Raw genomic sequence first — 19,758 nt, forward strand, 5'->3', positions numbered from 1 at the left:
GTCCAGATTGTAACACAGAAAGGATACGCAGCGGCGTCGCGCCCCCCTTCCCTGCAAGGATCTTTTTAAGATGGAGCATCAACGCCGCTACAAATAGGTAAAAGAAAAATAGAAAAAATCCTTGATTTCTTGGGGGTGGGTGGGGGAGGCGGTGAAGGTACGGCTGGCCCTGGGAGGGGAAAAATACCAAAGCTCTTTTATTTTATTTTATTTTTGATGGGGGTGGGTGGGTTAAAATGGGACTGGGTGGGGCTGAAGGGGGGAAGAGAATATACGTAGAGAGGAGATGAAGGTGGGGAGGGGGAAAAGTGGGGTGTTACGAAAAGCTTTGATACTGACCCTTCGAGATGCTCGCCTCTTGGGTGTATGCTTGATTTGGGGGTAGTGGGGGGCGGAAAGCTACCCATTTCTTTTTATATTCTCCTCCTCCTTATGGTTGTTATTATTAACATCCTCTCTCTCACACACACACATACACACAAATGCCCGCACCCCACTTTGCCTGCATAATGACCAAGGTGGATGCCCAAGATTTCATAACTCCCCCCCCCGCACCCACCAAAAAAGGGAGGGGTTGAACATTCCAAAATCCATCTGCTCCAGGTTAGGTTTTGGGGGTCGGTGCTCCCCTCACCCACCACACTTCCTTCTGGAAGACACACCCCCACCCCAGTAGCATTAAGAAGCTAGGAAAACAGCAAAGGCTGGTGAATTAACCCGTCGTGTATTTTTTTGGGGGGGGTAGGGTCTTCATCGCTCCCCCTCCCCTCTTTGCCCAAGCGCCGGCTTTTGCAGCTTCTTTTGAGAGAGAAAGGGGGGCTTATGATGTCAGCCCGTCCCTTCTGCATTTTCTAAGGCTGATGCTCTCATTTTGGTGCCCCCACCGAAGGAGGGGGGGAGAGAAAAAAGAAAGAGAGAGGGAGGGAGGGAGGAAAGGGGAGGGGAAATATTTATTCTCTCCCCCCCCCTTCCAGGACACACCACCTGCTTGCACCAATCGCTCCTCGGTTCGGGAAAGGGAGCGATTTTATTTTTGGGGAGGGGGGGCGGACGGGACCGACCGGGCGGGAAGCGGGAAGTGATGCCAAGGGCCGGCCGGGGCTGCTTTTTTGCCTGCTGGGGCTTGGATGGATTGCTTTGAAGCCGGCCCTGGCTTGCTCCTCCTCCTCCTCGCCCCGGACGGTGCAGCATCGGCGATGTTCAACCTCCGTCCGACTTGGGCTCGGCGCATCCCCCGGCTGGTCCTGGGCACCTGCCTGAACCTGCCCGGAGGCTCCCTCTGGCCGGGGCGAAGGCAGGGAGATCGGAATAAGCCAGTACAGAGGAAGGAAGGAAGGAAGGAAGCCAAGAAGCCGGAGCCAGATTTTGGGGAGGGGGCGCTGGTGGAGGGGGGCTGGGGTGGAGGGGGGGCGGGAGCAGCGGCGGCGGCGGTTGCCGCCTGCGTTTTGTTATGCTTTGCAGGAGGGAGGGGGGGCCGCGGAGGTTCCCCCCCTGCCAGAATTGCAGTTCGGGTTGAAGAGTCTATGCGGCCGTCTCTGACCTCTGCGCGGAAAGCTGGGCCCCCTTTCTCTCGTTTTTCCTCTGGGGGAAGCGGCTGGGAGGGGGCGGCTGCTGCAGGAAAGTGACAGGGCAGCTGTCAGTTTTCCCCGCGAGGTCCATGAATACGAACACCATGATATTTTGATCCTGGGGGCTTCGGTTGTGATGGTAAGGGTACTTTGCCTGCCTGCCTTCCCTCCCTTCTTCCCATTATTCTTTTCTTCTTCCTCCCTCCCCTTCTCTTCCTCTTCCTTCCCATTTCTTTCCCATTATTCTTTCTTTCCTCCCTCCCCTTCTCTTCCTCCTTCCTTCCTTCCCATTATTCCTTTCTCCCTCCTTCTCCTTCCTTCCTTCCTTCCTTCCCATTATTCCTTCTCTCTCCCTCCCTTCTCTCTCATTCCTCCCTCCCTTCCCTTTTCTCTCATTCCTTCCTTACCTCCTTCCTTCCCATTATTCTTTCCTCCCTCCTGTTCCCTTTTCTTCCTTCCTTCCTTCCCATTATTCTTTCCTTCCTCCCTCCCTTCCCTTTTCTTTCTTTCTTCCTTACCTCCTTCCTTCCCATTATCTTTCCTCCCTCCCCTTCCCTTTCTCCTTCCTTCCTTCCCATTATTCTTTCCTTCCTTCCTTCCCATTATTCTTTCCTCCCTCCCTCCTTCTCTTTCACCTCCCTTCCTTCCCTTCTTCTTCCTTCCTTCCTACTATTCTTTCCTTCTCCCCTTCTCTTCCTCTTCCTTCCCATTATTCTTTCCTTCCTTCCTCCCTCCCCTTCTCTTTCTCCTTCCTTCTTTCTTCCCATATTCTTTCCTCCCTCCCCTTCCCTTTCTCCTTCCTTCCTTCCTTCCCATTATTCTTTCCTCCCTCCCCCCCTTCTCTTTCACCTCCCTTCCTTCCCTTCTTCTTCCTTCCTTCCCGCTATTCTTTCCTCTTCCCCTTCTCTTCCTCCTTCCTTCCTTCCCATTATTCTTTCCTTCCTCCCTCCCCTTCTCTTTTCTTCCTTCTTTCCTTCCCATTATTCTTTCCTCCCTCCTCTTCTCTTTCTCCCTCCCTCTCCATAACCCCTTCAATTTAATTTCCCCCGTGGGTTTTTTTTTAGCTTCTCCTCTTCCTCTCGATCTTGCTCTCCCCATCCCTCCCTCCCTTTCCCACGTCCTGGGCTTTTTCGGGTCGAGAACGGTCTCTTCTTGTCAATGCATGCATGACGGGATGCCTGTGTAACCTCTACAGGTACTGGATTGAGAGAGACACAGATGCCTTGATTAGCTGGGGAGGGGGAGGGAGGGGAGGGGAGGGGAGGAAGGAGGAAAGGCATCACTTTCGGGGCAGTTTCTCCTTCCTCCGTTCCTCTAAAGGTGGCCCTGTGTTTTTCATTGTTGTTGTTTTTTCCTCCTTCGTTTCTCCAAGACCTGATCCAATCTTTTGGGCCTCTTTCAGGCAATAGCATGTTTAATGGACATGAATGCTCTTCTTGACCGATTTCATAATTATATCTTACCGCATCTGAGAGGAGAAGACAGGGTCTGTCACTGCAACTGTGGAAGGTAAGCCCTACTTTTAGCCCCTTTGTCTCTTGGGGGGTGGGTGAGGGGTGGGACAAGGGGGGCCTTCGGGGAGGGGAAGCCACTTTTAGCCCTATCTCAGTGTGAAATGATAGTTTGGGTTAAGCTTGAATTTGAAGCTTTTGGGGGGGGGCTGGTGCATTTGTTGGGTTTTCAATTGTACGACGGGCCTTGGAGGAAGGTCAGAGTTATAAATAATGGGAAGGAAGGAAGGAGAAAGAGAAGAGGAGAAAGGAAAGAATGGGAAGTAAGAAGAGAGGGAGGGAGGGTAGGAAGAAAGGAAGGAAGGAGAAAGAAAAGAGGGGGCGGAGGAAAGAATACTGGGAGGGAGGAAAGAAAGGAAGGAGAAAGAGAAGAGGAGAAAGGAAAGAATGGGAAGTAAAAAGAGAGGGTGGGAGGGAAGCAAGAAAGGAAAGAAGGAGAAAGAAAGAGGTGGTGGAGGAAAGAACTAATGGGAGGGAGGGAGGGAAGGAAGGAGAAGAGAAGAGGAGAAAGGAAAGAATAATGGGAAGGAAGAAGGAGGGAGGGAGAGAGGGAAGGAAGGAAGGAGAAAGAAGAGGAGAAAGGAAAGAATAATGGGACGGAAGAAGGGAGGGAGGGAAGGAAGGATGGAGGAAGGAAGGAGATTTTGGACAATTGCAGTGAATGTGTTTAGTGGTAAAACGTCAGCCAGTGATGTCAAATGTTTGCGTAGCACAATAGCACTTGTGGATGGCCTTCAAAAGAGCTCGAGCAAAAACAAGGCGCAGGGAAGAGGAGGCTGTTGAATTTGAGAGCCTACATCTGTAAGAGCAGTCTACCTTGTAGCAGGAATTCTGGAGGGGAAATGGGCAGGAAGGGCTCTGTTGTCCTTGCTTGAAAGTTTTCTCCCCAAGAAGCCCTGGTAGAAAAACGAGGCTGGGGAAGGGTCCAGCCTGAACTGACCCAGCAGAACTGTTCCTCCACCTCTGCTGCAGGTTTCTAGTCCACCTGGAAACCCCAGCAAGAGATGACCCTGGTTCAGTAAACAAGGTTTGTTTCCTGAAGGCAGGTTGGCTGTTGGCATGGTCACTGGGTCATCATGGGACACAGAACCGTTTTGTTCAACTAGCCTTCCGTGGCTCATGGGATTGTTTGTGGGCCACGTCAACTGAGGCTAAGTGGGCTTCTTGGTGAGACCAAAACAGTCGCCAATTGATCTCACAACTCAGAACACAACCCAAGCAGGAAGGCTGAGGGACTTTCTAACCCCGGATGAAGAAATCCCTTTTGCGTTTGGTTCCAAGCAAACAACATCTCTGCGTGAGGAGGGGGAACCAAGGCTTGCAGAGGTTGCTAGCTGCTGCAAAGTAGACTGCCCTTGCAGATGGAGGCTCTCAAACCACCAACAGCCTAACCTTTCCTTGCCGTCACGAAGGTCTGCAAAATCAGGTGCTTTTCCACCCCCAACCCCACCAAGTAGGCGTGAAGAATCCTTTCCAGGTGCAGTGCACCTGGGAAACCTGCTTTCGTGGTGAACCCATTGACTGGTTATATTGATGTGGTTAGGTTGGGGGGAAAAGGGATTTATCTTCCCATTTTAATCGAGGTGGGGTTAGGAGTTTGGGCATTCAGGTACTCCAGCCAGGCCTCGTTTTGTTAGGGATTTGTTCCGAGGGGAGGGAGTTAAATGATGCCTTAAAGCAGATGCACAGACAGATGTGCCAGAGGAAAATTGAGTGGAACTGGAAGTGCAAAGGCTGTAAGAGTGAGTAGAATCAAGAGGAGACTCATTTTGCTTTGTTGATAATCTTAAATACAATGTTTTCCAACCTCTGCAGCTTTAAGATGGGTGGACTTCAACTCCCAGAATTCCCAAGCCTGGCTGGGGAACTCTGGGAATTGAAGTTAATTCCTCTTAAAGCTGCAGAGGTTGGGAACCAGACCTAGTAGGACAATTTAGTATTTGGAGGCATTTGATGGCTTAACAGTTCCAGCAACTATTTCTTCTTTAGTCCCGCTTTTCCATAGTCAAGGCTTAAATCACTGACTCACTTCCTAATTCCCTACAGGACAGAGCAAATTAACAGCTTGTTGTAAAAAAAAAAATGCTGATTCCAAGCTTGATCTGGGTTTATCCAACCTTGGTCGTCCTAATTTTAACCAATTGTTGTGATCTGAAAGATGAGGAGGAGTGAGGGGGAAAATAGTGTGATGGAAATTGAAATAAGACTCAACATTGGGATGGGCAGTCTTTTCCCCAGAGAAACATAAATTCTGTCGATCAAAAGCTTTCAGCAAGTAGAATGCCTATTAAAGAGGGTAAAAGCTCTTTTCTATAAGAAAATTGGCCTGCCGTGAGGTGGTACATCAGTTCTTGATTTTTCTATATTTATATGTAGGTCTCTTGGCTGGAATAACAGAGCTAAGACATTTTCTTTCCATTTGCAAATGAATGAATGCTAAGACCGCTGAAATCTTGCAACCCTCCCCCCCCTTGAAATTGCTTCAGATTAGCAGGATGTGCTTCACGCTGTCCTAAATACTGTCATTTGCTGAAAATTGGGAAAGGGCGGATCGGATGGTGACAAGTGACTGAAGTACACACTCAACAGAGCGGCAAGGAAGAGCCGTTTTTATTGGCTTGTGTCCCCTTGACCAAGTCTGAATAGTTAGAGAATGAATTAAAGGCCCTTTCTCTGTCTTAGATTGACAGTTTGGCTTATTTTTATTGTGAGAGGGCAATCCATCTGCTTTCTTGTCTTTTTTTTCAACTCTGGCCTTCCTGGATGAAGACATAAATTCAGTTTGTCTTTTCCACGGAAACAGGGAATTGAAACCTAGGGTATAAGATAGTGTTAGGGTAAAGGTTCTATCCCGCACATGCGTGCTAGTTGTTCTGACTCTAGGGGGGGGGTGCTCATCTCCGTTTCAAAGCCGAAGAGCCAGCGCTGTCTGAAGACGTCTCCGTGGTCATGTGGCCGGCATGACTCAAGGCGAACACGGTTACCTTTCCACCAAAGGTGGTTCCTATTTTTTTCTACTTGCATTTTTTACGTGCTTTCAAGTGCTGGGTTGGCAGAAGCCGGGACAAGTAACTGGAGTTCACTCCGTTACACCGCGCTAGGGATTCGAATCGCCAACCTTTCTGATCGACGAGCTCAGGTCTTAGTCATGAGCCACCGTTGACCCATTAAGATGTCTTCGCTTGCGCTAAGTTTCATGTCTGAAACTCAGAGGGGCAGAAACGCGAAGACAATGGCTAATTAGGAATGAAATATTAATGCAACCTTTTTTTTTTTTTAACAAATGCAACTATTGCATTTTCTAAACCTACAAGCTCAACTTGCCTCAATTCCCAAATCACAAGCTGGGTGGGAATTTTGGAACGGTAGTTATGAAATTTGCAAAGGATAGAAACAGGAGAAAGGTCAAGAAGGAATGTTTCCCATGCTCTCAAGGCCTGGCTTTGTATGACATTGCATTTGGCTAAGGAAGAACGGGCGCTCCTCGACTTACGACCGTCGTTGAGCCCAACATTTCTGTTGCAAAGCGAGACAGTTGTTAAGCTTCGCCCCATTTGCCGACCTTTCTTGCACAATTAAGTGACTCACTGCAATTGTTAATACCACAGATGTTACTGTGTTTCCCCTGAAATAAGACAGGGTCTTATTGTCTTTTGACCCCTGAAATAAGCGCTTGGCCTTATTTTCAGGGAGGTCTTATTATTTTTGAGGTGCAGGAGGCGGCGAGCGTGGTCACCTCATGGCTGCTGCTGTGTTGCAATATTTTCAGAGAGGGCTTATTTTAGCATATGTGCTAAAAAGCCCGTTTGCAGTTATTATCCAGGGAGGTCTTATTTTGGGGGGAACAAGGAAGTGACTCTGGCTTCCCCCTTGACTTTGCTTGTCAGAAGGGGATCACATGATCCCAGGACACTGCAACCATCATCAGTATGAGTCAGTTTACCAAAGTGCCCGAATTTTGATCTCGTCACCATGGGGATGCTGCAACGGTTGTAAGTGTGAAAAATGGGCCGTACATCACTTTTTTCAGTTGCCGTTGTAAACTTTTGTGTAGTCAGTAAGTGAACTCTTGCGAGTCGAGGGCCACCTGTGACTCATTTTCCCATTTTGGATCTGAAAGAAATCAAATGCACACCGCATGAAGTCCAAACAGATCTCCCCCACCCCCCTACCCAGATCTAATCCTGGTTAAATTTTTGCCAAAGACATTGTCTTGGATTGCCTTTAAGGTTCTCTGCAGAAATCCCAGCTCAGAAAGGTCCCTTAAATCAGGGAACAGATTGTCAGTTATTTATTAGAGTAAAAAACACCCAGAGCTTAGGGGTTTGTAAAGGTTTGTAAGCAGGGGTGGTATACCCTTCCCTTCCCTACCGGTTTGCAAGTGTGAGCTGGCTTCACTTGCCCGCCGGTCACCTCCGCGCATGCGCAGATCCTTCCGTGCATGTGCTTTTGGTTGAAAAAAGAACCTAAATGGGATGCCATAGAGCCGGGCATGGGTGAGCGGAGACCACCTGCGATTTCCGCTACCAGTTCAGGCGATCTGCTAGAATGCTACCTCTGTTTGCAAGTGTAAAAAATGGCCATCAGTTGCTTTTTTCAGTGCCGTTCAGTAACCTTGGTGGCATCCTTTTTCCTCTGCCTGTCCTAACGAAAGCCCTACCAATTGTGGAACCGACCGGTGACAGGGAGCCGCAGCAGAGGGATGAAGAGCCACATGCGGCTCCAGAGCCACAGGTTGCTGATCCCTGGTTTCAGCCATAGCTAAGTCAAGATCGAAGCAGGGTTTTCTTCCAGATGAAGGAGAACCTCAACTAAATGGATGCCTCCAATGATGGGTGTCCATCCTCAGTTTGCTGTAGTTTGTTTCCAGTTAGGGGAATACTCAACCTGGAAAAACAACCATTATCCAGAAAGATATTGACAGGGATGGCAAGCCAAATGTTTCTCTTGATCATACAACTGTGATGTTCTCTTCCTCCCTCGTATCCATCTGTTTCTCTGTTTTTAATCCTGTCACCTAGGCATCATATTCATTATGTCATCCCATACGATGGAGACCAGTCGGTGGTTGATTCTTCCGAGAACTACTTTGTGACCGACAACGTCACCAAGCAAGAAATTGATCTGATGCTGGGACTCTTGTTGGGATTCTGTATAAGCTGGTTTCTTGTGTGGATGGATGGATTGCTCCATTACGCTGTACGGGCATGGCGGACGAGCCTACGGTATGGTAAGTGGAAATCAAGTCGATGAGCCAAGATTTTGAAATGATTGCTGGCTTTGGTGAGGGAAATGGCAAGCATGGAGAATGTTTGAAACTGAGGTGAACAACCACAGGACTCGAAGTTCAATCTATTTGGAAAAAAATTCCCAGGAGAGCTTTTTTTAATCCTATGGATCTAATAAAATATATTGATGATAAATTCTAGACTGATCGAACAGTGATTTTTTCCCCATGCAATCTGTTTTTATGAGCATGGATAGAATTAATTTATGGAGTCTACTGAGCTCTTTTCTCTAGAAATACTTTCTTGTTTTAGAAGGCAGCTGTATATGTTTTTTGGGAAAAAATGGATCATAATGTGGGAGGCAAAAGAACCAGATTATTTATTTAGGGAATTTACATGCCACCTCTTTCCTCAAAAGGTCTGGTTGGGTTATAAAGATAAACAGCAATATTTTTCAGTATACCTGATACAAATAGAAACTAAAATGTAAGCAATAAGATTGCCTGGAAAAATATATCTATTTTAGGAAAACCCTGTTTAAAATTGGAGATTAATTTAGCCAACCAATGATCCTTGACATTTGGTTTATTCTATCTTGAATACAAACTGCATTGGCCAGTTTATTTGAAGCATCCTATTTTGGGAGAACTGGAGTAGAAGAGCTAAACAGTTGGCTAGCTGGAATTTCACATCCAGCAACTAAATGAGATTCCCAATGTATTATTTTTTTGATACTGTTGGAGGGTTTTTCTTACCCCAATATTCAAACAGGGAACTGAGGCAGACAGCTCCCTCCTGTTGAATTTTGCAGCTCAAATTGCTTATCTATTGGTGCCTCATTGGAAAGAGGAAAACTTGCTGGGAATCCTGCTAACTGAAGGCTTGTTTTGTCAGATCTACATGGTTAATCTCTGCTTTAAAACTTCCATTTGCTTTTGGCCTGGAAGTATCCTAATTCCAGTGCCGTTCTGGTTGGATTGAAGCTATCTTCGTGTCTAGTTCACATGTAGGAGGTTTAATTGTTGCCCCACATGATTAAACTGGAACATTTTGTATGGAAGGAAACAATGAGGGAATAATAGTTAATGCCTAGATGTTTTGCTGGGGGGGGGGGGGGGGGAGAGAAAGCCATTGTAGGTTGTCTTTGATCTACAAACATTCACTTAGCAACCAAAGTTACAAGAAGCACTAAAAAAATAGTGACTTACAAAAGGTCCTTATATTTACAGATGTGATAGCATCTTTAGAATCACCCGATTAAAAATTTGGGTGCTGGCAACCGGCAGGTATTTACACCGGTTGAAGCGCCCCCGATACACGGGGTCTTGCTATTTGCAACCTTCCTTTTTACAATTCGAGTCAGTGGGCAAGCAAGATTCATTTAGCAACTGCATGATTCACTGAACATCATGGTAGTATGCTTAATAACTGTGTCCCACCCAAAAAAAGGTTGTAAAATTAGGCATGACTATTTAATCAACTACTCTTGCTTAACAATGGAAATTCTGGTCCCCATTGCAATCATTAAGTCGAGGACTATCTGTATGGAAGTCCTTTAGAAGTAGCAATAGCACTTAGACTTGTATACCGCTTCACAGTGCTTTATTTTATCACTCTCAGAGTTCGCATATTGCCCTCAACACTGTGGGTCCTCATTTTACCCACTTTGAAGGACGGAAGGCTGAGCCTGGTGAGATTCGAACTGCCAAATTGCAGGCAGCTGGCAGTCAGCAGAAGCAACCTGTAGTACCACACTCTAACCACTGTGTCAGTGTGTCTCATAGTACTGAACTTTTAGATTTTAAAATATGGGATATTATAAACTAGGAGTAAGGAATCCTGGTTTCTCATAGCACCAGCCAGATACATTTGGAATTGTAGTTCAATAACATGTAAAACCTGAGATGCGGTGGCTCAGTGGCTAAGACGCTGAGCTTGTTGATCAGAAAGGTCAGCAGTTCGGCAGTTCGAATCCCTAGCACAGCATAATGGAGTGAGCTCTCGTTACTTGTCCCAGCTTCTGCCAATCTAGCAGTTCGAAAGCATGTAAAAAATGCAAGTAGGAAATAGGGACTACTTTGGTGGGAAGATAGCGTTCCATGTGCCTTTGGCGTTGAGTCATGCCGCCACATGACCACATCGTGGGACAGTGCTGGCTCTTTGGCTTTGAAACGGAGATGAGTACTGCCCCCTAGAGTTGGGAACTACTAGCACATATGTGCAAGGGGAACCTTTACCTTTACTTTAACATGTAAAAAAATGTATATCACTAACTCATCCTGGTTGGGACTCTCTCCATAGTGATGTCTCACCAGTTGGAAGGTCATGTAGAAAGATTTTTAAATGGATTAGGTAAATTCATATAGGAGGGGGGGGGGCATGCATGTTTCTTTGTTAATGATATATATTCTTCTAAAATCTGAATCTGGATGCTCTACGACTCCAGCTGTTAGAAAATCCCAACAGGAAGCTCCCTTTTTATATTTGTGGCTTCTTCAACTTCCTTTGGAGTGGCCAGACATTTCTCACAAAAGAACTGGGCCCAAATCATCAAAGGGGTTGCCCCACCCTGTTGGAAGGATTGAATGAGGAATCTGTCTCCATCATACTGAGTCACTTTTTTGTGTGTTTTTCTCTCTCCTTTCCCAGACAATTCATGGTCTTGGTTTCCCAAATTTTGTAACTTCAAGGAGTTCCGGAAACGCCACCACAACCAGTACGACGAAGCCGCGGGAAACATGGTGCACATCAAACAGAAATTGTATCATAATGGGCACCCCAGCCCAAGACACCTTTAAGGAAACCTGGGACGGATCGGTGGCCTATTGAACTGCCTTTTGCTGTCTGTCAAGGGGAGGTGTCCAGCTGCTTACTCCCCGGTGGACGCCACTTAAAGACTCCCCCTTAGTTCCACCAACGGTGTGTCCGCAGAATTCTCTGCGCCCAGAGAATGCACAATTTCCTCCCCCATCCTGGATCCAAGGCTCACGAGACATTGCACTGTGGTTACCATTTGACTGGTGGACCTGTACATATGACGAAAGGAGACGAACAACCCAGCACAGAAAGAGTGCAAGAGAAAATTTGCATTACACTTTCCGGCCCTCGCTTCTTTTGGTGATGATAGCAAATGGCAGTCTATTTTTCTCCCCATTGGTTTTCTTTGTTGATTTGGAAGTTTTGTTTGTTGTCGTCCACATGGTCTTTGTAGATGAATTTGGCCAGATGTTGCCCTGTTTAGCCTTCGAGTACTTCCGAATCTCTGTTTCCAATTGTATCTTACCCCTCCATCCACTCGACCCCCATGAAGGTTCTTCGTTGTGCTCCGATTCCTAATCTAGATTTGGTTTGGATTTTAGATGGCCTGGTAGGTACAATGAGTAATCCTTTTTAAGGACCCTCTTCTGTTGAGAATAGCTTGGTTTTCTCCAGCCTCCACTTCTGCTTTGCTTTCCTTCTGAATCATAACCTAGGGAGATTTTTTTTCCTCCAAATCTTGCCTGAAGAAACAGGTAGCTCTATTCTGAAAGGCAAAATCCACAACCACCAGGCTGAATGTAATCACCTGTAGGCTGGAGCGAGCTGTTCTTCCAAGAAACACCAACCCAAAAGGTCCACCTTGAGAAGTTTGGTTTGAGCAGGTCATGTTAGTAAAAATATGCGTATTTAAGGTTCCCTTTAGTCTATTGGCTGATCCTGTGAATGTTTCATCCAGGTGTCTCTTAGCAAGACTGAAACTGACTCTTAGTTAGAAAAGACGGTTTAGTTTGGTGCTGTGTTGATGCTTCATAGAATTGTTTCAGTCTTAAGAGAGGTCAAGTTGGTTTTGGCAGGCAAAGCGTACTTCTTTCCACTTATGGTCCCTTCCTTGGATACCATGTTCATAGGTCCTTCTGTGCCATGGGCATCTTAAGATCTTCGAGATAGCCTCAAGTTTCCCCCATCCCATCAGCCTTGGTTAAGCATTGCCTGTGTGACGTGGCAGGATGGAGGTTGTGATCCAGAAGAATCTGGAGATCTCTCAAGCGGTCTGTCCTACACCAGGAACCATCCGAATAATGGCAACGGCCATCTTGGCGCCTCAACCCTGTTGCATTTACAAGACCATCTACCTCCAGAAACTGAACTGCGCAGTGGCTTCAGTGAGAAGGGAGTTACGCAGGGAGGGGGGGCGCCAGGGATACCAAGAGCCAAAAGGGCATTGAATTGGGAATAGACCCAGTTCCAGGGTTCCATCCAGTGGATCCACAGCTGCGCTCCAGCAGAAGAAGGTTCATTGATTTGGAGGGCTTAGGAGGTTGGGCAGGTCGAGCTGCTGGGGTTCATTGGCCATGCAAGTCAGCACAAAATGCACCCCTCAATTGTGGTTTATTCAACAAATCATGGCTATATACAAGCTAGAGTTTAAGGTGATCCAGGCCGATAGTCTTCACACTGTCATCCCCGAGATGAATAATCTCTTGTCTCACTGTGCATAATTGCTCACATTGGCTGAAATCATTCTTGCAATGATGGTTAAAAAAATGCATATTTCTTACGACTGAGTCGCAGAACACGCTGGCTTTTCAAGAGGCAGGTTTCTTGTTAAGGTGTTCCTCCATCTAGGAAAGGAGGCTATCTGGAAAGCAGGCTTGAGAGCTAAGAGGCAGGTAGAAATCATGCCCGCCATACCCGTTAACCTCTGCCTGTTTTGCAGCTCTTAAAAGCAGCCCGCCCACCCACTTGTTTTTTAAGCTGATGCTGGAGAAACCTTTCTTTTTATTTCCTTCTTACAAAGCCAGATGGTGCCCAACATTTGTCTACAAGTCTACCCTGCCCATCTGAACATCCAACGTTAGGTGGCTTATAACTCTTCTTCCTATTACTACTAATACAGTGGATTTGCATGCATGAATTAGGGCGTACAGAAACCTGTGCTAAACGTAGTTGTATCAGATATGATGTCATCGTGCTAAATGGGGGATTCTGGGGGGGGGACCAGTTCTGAAGGAGAGCCCAGCATGGTGGGGTTCAAGGAGACGGAGCTGAGTTTGTTCTAGCAACCAGGCCCGGGGGGACAGAGGGGGGGAAAGCAGATCATAAGTTGAGGGGAAAGCAAGTTTTAGTTTAGGGCTTCCCTGCTGCAGTGTTCTCGGAGACCGGAATTCAGGAGGGGGAAGACACACAATCTGGAGTCCTCCATGACTTGGTTCAATCCCCAGATAACATGCTCAATGGTTAGGGCATCAGGACAGACGATCAAAGAGGGCATCAGGTTGCCAACTTTTTGACTGTGTAATCTCCAAGATCTCTTCTAAAGAAATGGATGCCTGCCTTGTTAAGTCATGTTGAGTAACCTGTGGTTCTGGTTGGTTGGATTGCTGTGTGGTACGAACCCAGCCAACTATGTTTTAATCGATAAATCTTTATTCCACTCACCATGGCTTAGGGCTTGGCATGAACCCAGCTTGTGGTCAAAGCCCGTTGAACTCAGTGGCCTAAATCTAGACACATTTTCTTTGGAACAGAGAGGCGACTGACCAACACTAGTGCATGTCAAATTAGTTTTTATTACTTTTCTTTTCTTTTCATTAGCAGATTTTGGGTTTGAAAAAGAGCATTCCCAATTTGTTTACTGTTACCCAGAGAATTTTAAAAAAATTGGGATAGACCCCTCCGTAGGAAAATACTGAAAATGTCTGTGATTATTCTATTGTTGATTGCAATGTCCGTGTGATTAAAAGGAAAAATAACAATTTCACCAAAAACCCAAAATGAATGAAAGATGAGAAATTTACTGGTAACCTCGCTAATCTTATGTTTCATTTGCTAATATTTGTCAACAATTGTCTGTATGTGTGTGTGTTAGAACGAGAGGGAGGAGGGGGCGGGGAGAGTATATATGTTTAAACACACATTTTCAGAAATGCTTCAACATTTCACAATTGTGCTTTGTATATTTTGTCATTCAAATATTTTCCCTGAGATATTTAAACGCTGAAGTTCAGGGGGTTTCCTACTCCATAATTATTTTTTGGGGGGTGGGAGGGTAAATTGGCAACAATGCTTGTATACTGTATCAGAAAATGTTTAAAAGAAAATTCTTGGTTCTTAGCTTTTTAAAATAATTCTCCATCCCTCCATCCCATTTGATTTAGGCAAACTACAGAAAGGTAACGTCTTCTCAGAAGCCTTTCAAAAATGGCTGACGCTCTGCTTTTAAATTTATAGTCTAAAAGACATGTCACAAAAGGAAAGGAGGTGGGAAGGGAGAAAAAAGCCCTCAAGGTAACCAGCTGGTGTAGAGAAGCGGTTTAGGAATGAACGTTTCAAACCAAGAGAAGCTTTAAGAGGCGATATCCATTTTTATTTTATCTACCATGCTACTTGGTACAGATACTGTCTGAGTCGGTTGGTTAAAATGTGGAGTCAAGTTGACAAGCTGTAGAGCTAATTAAATCAGTTAAGGTTTAAATAGCTTTGCAACAACAGAGTTTATGGAAATCAGCCTGCTTTAATATTAACTGGAAATGAAACCAGCATTCTGTGATCTTTCAGACATGATGTCTGAAATGTCTTGGGGGAAAAAAGAATTTTTGACATGGGAATGGGTGGAGAGCTGGGACAGACAAGCCTCATTCTGATTTTTGTAAAGGTAAGCCGTGCCCTTTTCATTCTTGGAATTAGTCACTGTACCACTTGCCAATCTGGCGTCCTCCCAGCATGCAACACAATACTTCCCATCAGTCCCAGCCAGTATGGCCAAAGTCTGAATGTATGGCACGTTAGAATGCAATGCTATGCATCAAGCATACATTTACTCCAGATTTATAAAGTTTGCCATTGAGCACAAACCAGGCATCCTTGGTTAGACGGTAATGCAGGTAATCCTCTACTTCCAACGGTTTAGTGACCGGTCAAAGTTACAACAGCACTGGAAAAAGTGGCCGTTTTTAACACTTATATGACCCATGCACATCCCCATGGAGTCAAACTATTCTCCAAAGCACTTGAAGGCAGGAGAAGAAGCAATGGGTGGAAACTAATCAAGGAGAGAAGCAACTTAGAACTAAGGAGAAATTCCTGACAGTTAGAACAATTAATCAGTGGAACAGAAGTTGCCTCCAGAAGTTGTGAATGCCCCAATACTGGAAGTCTTTAAGATGTTGGATAGCCATTTGTCTGAAGTAGTGTAGGGTTTCCTGCCTAAGCAGGGGGTTGGACTAGAAGACCTCCAAGGTCCCTTCCAACTCTGCTATTGTATTATATTGTATGTGGTTTACATTTGGATGCTTGACAACAGACTCACATTTATGATGGTTGCCGTGTTCTGGAGTCACGTGATGCCCTTTTGCGACCTTCTGACAAGCAAAGTCAACGGGGAAGCCGGATTCATTTAACGACCGTGTGACTGACCAACTTAACAACTGCAGGGATTTACTTAACAAATGGGGCACACACAAAAAAGAGTCATAACATGGGGCAAAACTCACTGAACAAATTTTTCACTTAACATCACACATTTTGGGCTCAAATGTGGCCATAAGTTGAGGACTCCTTGTATTAGACCTTAGTTTTGTCAGAAGAGTATCAGAGATCACTTTGTATTCAATTAAACAAATGACATTTGTTAAGTGAATCCCTGCAGTTGTTAAATTAGGAACACGGTTTTTAAGTAAATCTGGTTTCCCCATTGACTTTGTCAATTCAATGCCTTTAGCCAACATTAACCATGCCTGTCTGTTGCCATAACACGCTTAACCCAGTCAGCTGTTACAACTGCCAAATGTCACCAGTGCCTTTGACAGCATATAATCACAGTAACATGATCAAAACTTATTGCTTTAGTAATATAAGCAATGTTCATATATTACAGATTTGATGAGAATAGAATAGAATTCTTTATTGGCCAAGTGTGATTAGATGCACAAGGAATTTGTCTTTGGTGCAGATGCTCTCTATATTATAATATTAATATAGTAAAAGGCTGTGAAAATAACTACAGACCGCTAACATCCTGGACATAAATTGTTTCAACTTCTACCCTTAAAATGACGCTATAGGCCACTGCACACCAGAACAACAAGACACGAGGACAGTTTTTTCCTGAATGCCATCCCTCTGTTAAACAATTCCCACAACCGTGTCATATTACCTACTAAGACTGTATTACTATTATTCTTCTCTTTCTTCCTAATACCTCTCTCTTCCCACTTATGACTATAACCATGTTGCTTGTATCTTTAAAATTTATATTGTTTTGTTTCCTAGTATAATTTGACTGCTTATTCGTAACCTATGACGTTTTGTTTCTTATGATTCTTGACGAATATATTTTTCTTTCTTTATGTACACTGAGAGCATATGCACCAAAGGCAAATATTATAATATGATTAGTATATTGATAAGTAATGTGAGAGCTAGTTTGGTGTATTGGTGACGGTGCTGGCTTAGATACCAGGAGACAGAGAGTTCTAGTTTCACTATAGGCATGAAAGCAACTAGGTGACTTTGGGCTAGTCTCTTTCTCTCAACCCAATCCACCTCACAGAGTTGTTTTGCGGAGAAAATAGAAGGTGGGAATATTGGGTATATTTGCCTTAAGTTATATATTAGAAAAATGGGATGAAAAGACAATAATCATCCTTTGGTCCTTAGTTAGGTCTTGAATTATTCAGTTTTCATCAGTTTTAAGCTGTGAACATCACACAGAGTAGTAGTAGTAGTAGTAGTAGTAATAATAATAATACCAGGACTTAAAATCAAAATTCAACGATTATGGCACAAACCAGCAGTGGTAATTCCAGTGGTAATTGGCACACTGGGTGCTATTCCAAAAGCACTGGAATTACATTTAAAACAGTTAAAAGTTGACAAAATCACCATCAGTCAAATGCAAAAAGCCGCACTGCTTGGAACTGCACGCATATTACGAAAATACGTTACAACGTCCTAGGCCCCTGGGTAGGGCCCGACTAGTAACCAATGCCAAATCCGGTGAAACAACTGGCCGCTGTGATACAATTGTATAATAATATAATATTATATTGGCAAAGTTTGATTTAGCTATTGCAGTAAAAAAAAGGTTTCTGCAGGAAAAAGGCAAACCTCAAAGAAAGGTAGGGGGATGGAGTTGTGGAAGGGGATTTGATCCAGAAGGTGGCCATTTGAGGTAATTCTCGACTTATGACAATTGAGCCCCAACATTTCTGTTGTTAAATGAGACATTTGTTAAGAATGGGTTAAAATGCCCCATTTCACAACCCTTTTTGCCACAGTTAAGGCAATCACTGCAGTTAAGTTAGTCACACGGTTGTTAAACAAATTGGGGACATGGCGGCTGTCATAAATATGAATCAGTCGCCAAAGCATCTGAATTTTGATCTCATGATGCAGCAAAGGGCTTAAAAACAGTCCTGAGCCACTTTTTTTTCCCAGTGCCATCTTCAAACAGTCACTAAATGGACAGTTATAAGTTGGGGACCACCTATATATTATTATTATTATTTTACTGATTTGAATTTATTGGCTGCCCAATACCCAGGGGACTCTATTTCTGCTGCTTCCCTACTCTGGAAAGTGACTTGAGCTGGAGAAGTTCAGGAATGAGGCCCGTCGGGTTGTCGTTGTCGAAGTTCGGGGTGTGTGGAGCCATTATTGTGTTACTCACATTTTGTGTGTCTCTTGCAGTGTGGAAACAGGAGTCAACAACCCTTACCTTTTTTTCTTGCTTTTTGGGATTTATGGTCCTCAGTCTCTCTACTGTATCAGGTTTGGGCTTTATTTTACCTCAGGAATTCATTTCTTAAGGCTCTAAAGATCGACCCTGAGGGAAATTTATTTCCAGAACTACTATTTTGCCGCCATCTTGGCACGTTACTAGTTGCTTCTCATTGGCCAGTCTAGTGGCAGTAGGCGTGACTAAGCCCAGGTACAGCCAATCAGTGTTTGGGAAAGGTGCTGGACACTGTGAGGCAGAGAGAAAGAGGCTTTTTTTCCCAGCCTCTCTAGATCCCCAACTCTTTTTCTTGGAGGACCGGATAGGTCAAATGAATGAAATGGAGAAAATTTAACTCCATTCATGTTAATTTCTTGAGGTTTGCTTGAAGGACAGCATTAGTGGCATTTTAATGAGCACAGAGGGAAGGATGCTATTTTTATATTTATATTATTTTTATAATATAGAATATATTATATTATTTATATAATATATTATACTATTTATATAAATATATTTATATTACTATATTTAACCCTTTCATATATTTATTTGGTGGCCTCCTCCCAAGCAGACATGTGGGGTTTATTTTGTCCAAATGAGTTAGACACAAAATTGTCTCCAGCAGCGTTTGGTGGTTTTAAAAATATATATTTAATCTAGCTCTTCTTCCAAAGTAGAAGTTGGCTGCTGCTAGGCGATGCCCTAATTTTGAGAACTGCAAGAGATCAGATTTTCTGAGCAAAGCAAGTTATCCCTCCCTCGCAGACTGGGCCTATTCCTCCAGTTCTATGAGGGGGGGGGGGGATACTGAATGAAGCAACAGTGGAACCCAGGCCCAAATAGAGCAGGTGATATTTGTGTTTTCAAAGGCAGGGAATTAATTCCCATCTGTTAACGTTCGATTTCCCCCCCCCCCCCCGCATATAAAATTAACAGCCAAATAATTGCTTTAAACCTGTGGTTGTTTTTTTTAACCATAAATAAAACCCTGAAATATCCAGCAAAAGGAAAAACCTTTCGATTTTAAGACATCTCTTCCAAACAAACCTATCTTATTCGTATTCCTAGAGGTCTCTAAAGGTAAAGGTTCCACTCGCACATATGTACTAGTTGTTCCTGACTCTAGGGGCAGTGTTCATCTCCGTTTCAAAGCCAAAGAGCCAGCGCTGTCCGAAGACGCCTCTGTGGTCATGTGGCCGGCATGATTCAACTCCCGAAGGCGCACAGAACGCGGTTACCTTCCCACCAAAGGCGGTTCCTATTTTTCTACTTGCATTTTTTACGTGCTTTCAAACTGCTAGGTTGGCAGAAGCTGGGACAAGGGAGCTCCCTCCATTACGCGGCGCTAGGGATTCAAACCGCCGACCTTTCTGATCGACAAGCTCAGCGTCTTAGCCACTGAGCCACAGCGTCCCTTAGAAGTCTCTGGCAGAGCAAAATGTTTTATTTATTTATGAAATTAATATGTCACCTCATATCACTGTCAAGTGACTTTTGGGCAGCTTAAAAAACATCACTGGGTTATGAGCAGGTGACAATTTTGATAAGGTGCTAACCAATTGCTACCTTCATTTGGCTTTTAATTTTTAATTGCTGGGTCTTTAAAAAAAAGCACCTAGATCTCACAGGTGCGTGTGTGCAAAACCTCCCTGGATATTAAGGCCAATTGGGATTTTGAGCGCATGTGCTAAAATAATCTTTCCCTTAAAATATTTAAGCGCATGTGCAGCCAATCCCTGCCATTTCCTGGC

The 19,758-nt window shown here is 44.6% G+C and overlaps 1 protein-coding gene across 1 annotated transcript in view; it reads left to right on the top strand.

The window, feature by feature from the left end:
• Positions 1 to 11,105, top strand: part of LOC116518674 (transmembrane protein 240-like) — a 16,121-nt gene extending 5,016 nt beyond the window's left edge. The window contains 5 exon segments of the mRNA XM_032232190.1: positions 1,519 to 1,679; positions 1,682 to 1,707; positions 2,971 to 3,077; positions 8,101 to 8,309; positions 10,957 to 11,105. Of these exon segments, the coding sequence (XP_032088081.1) occupies positions 1,519 to 1,679; positions 1,682 to 1,707; positions 2,971 to 3,077; positions 8,101 to 8,309; positions 10,957 to 11,105 (652 nt within the window).
• Positions 11,106 to 19,758: the final 8,653 nt, after the last annotated feature.

Source organism: Thamnophis elegans, chromosome 15 (assembly GCF_009769535.1).
Source record: "Thamnophis elegans isolate rThaEle1 chromosome 15, rThaEle1.pri, whole genome shotgun sequence".
Lineage (NCBI taxonomy): Eukaryota > Metazoa > Chordata > Lepidosauria > Squamata > Colubridae > Thamnophis > Thamnophis elegans.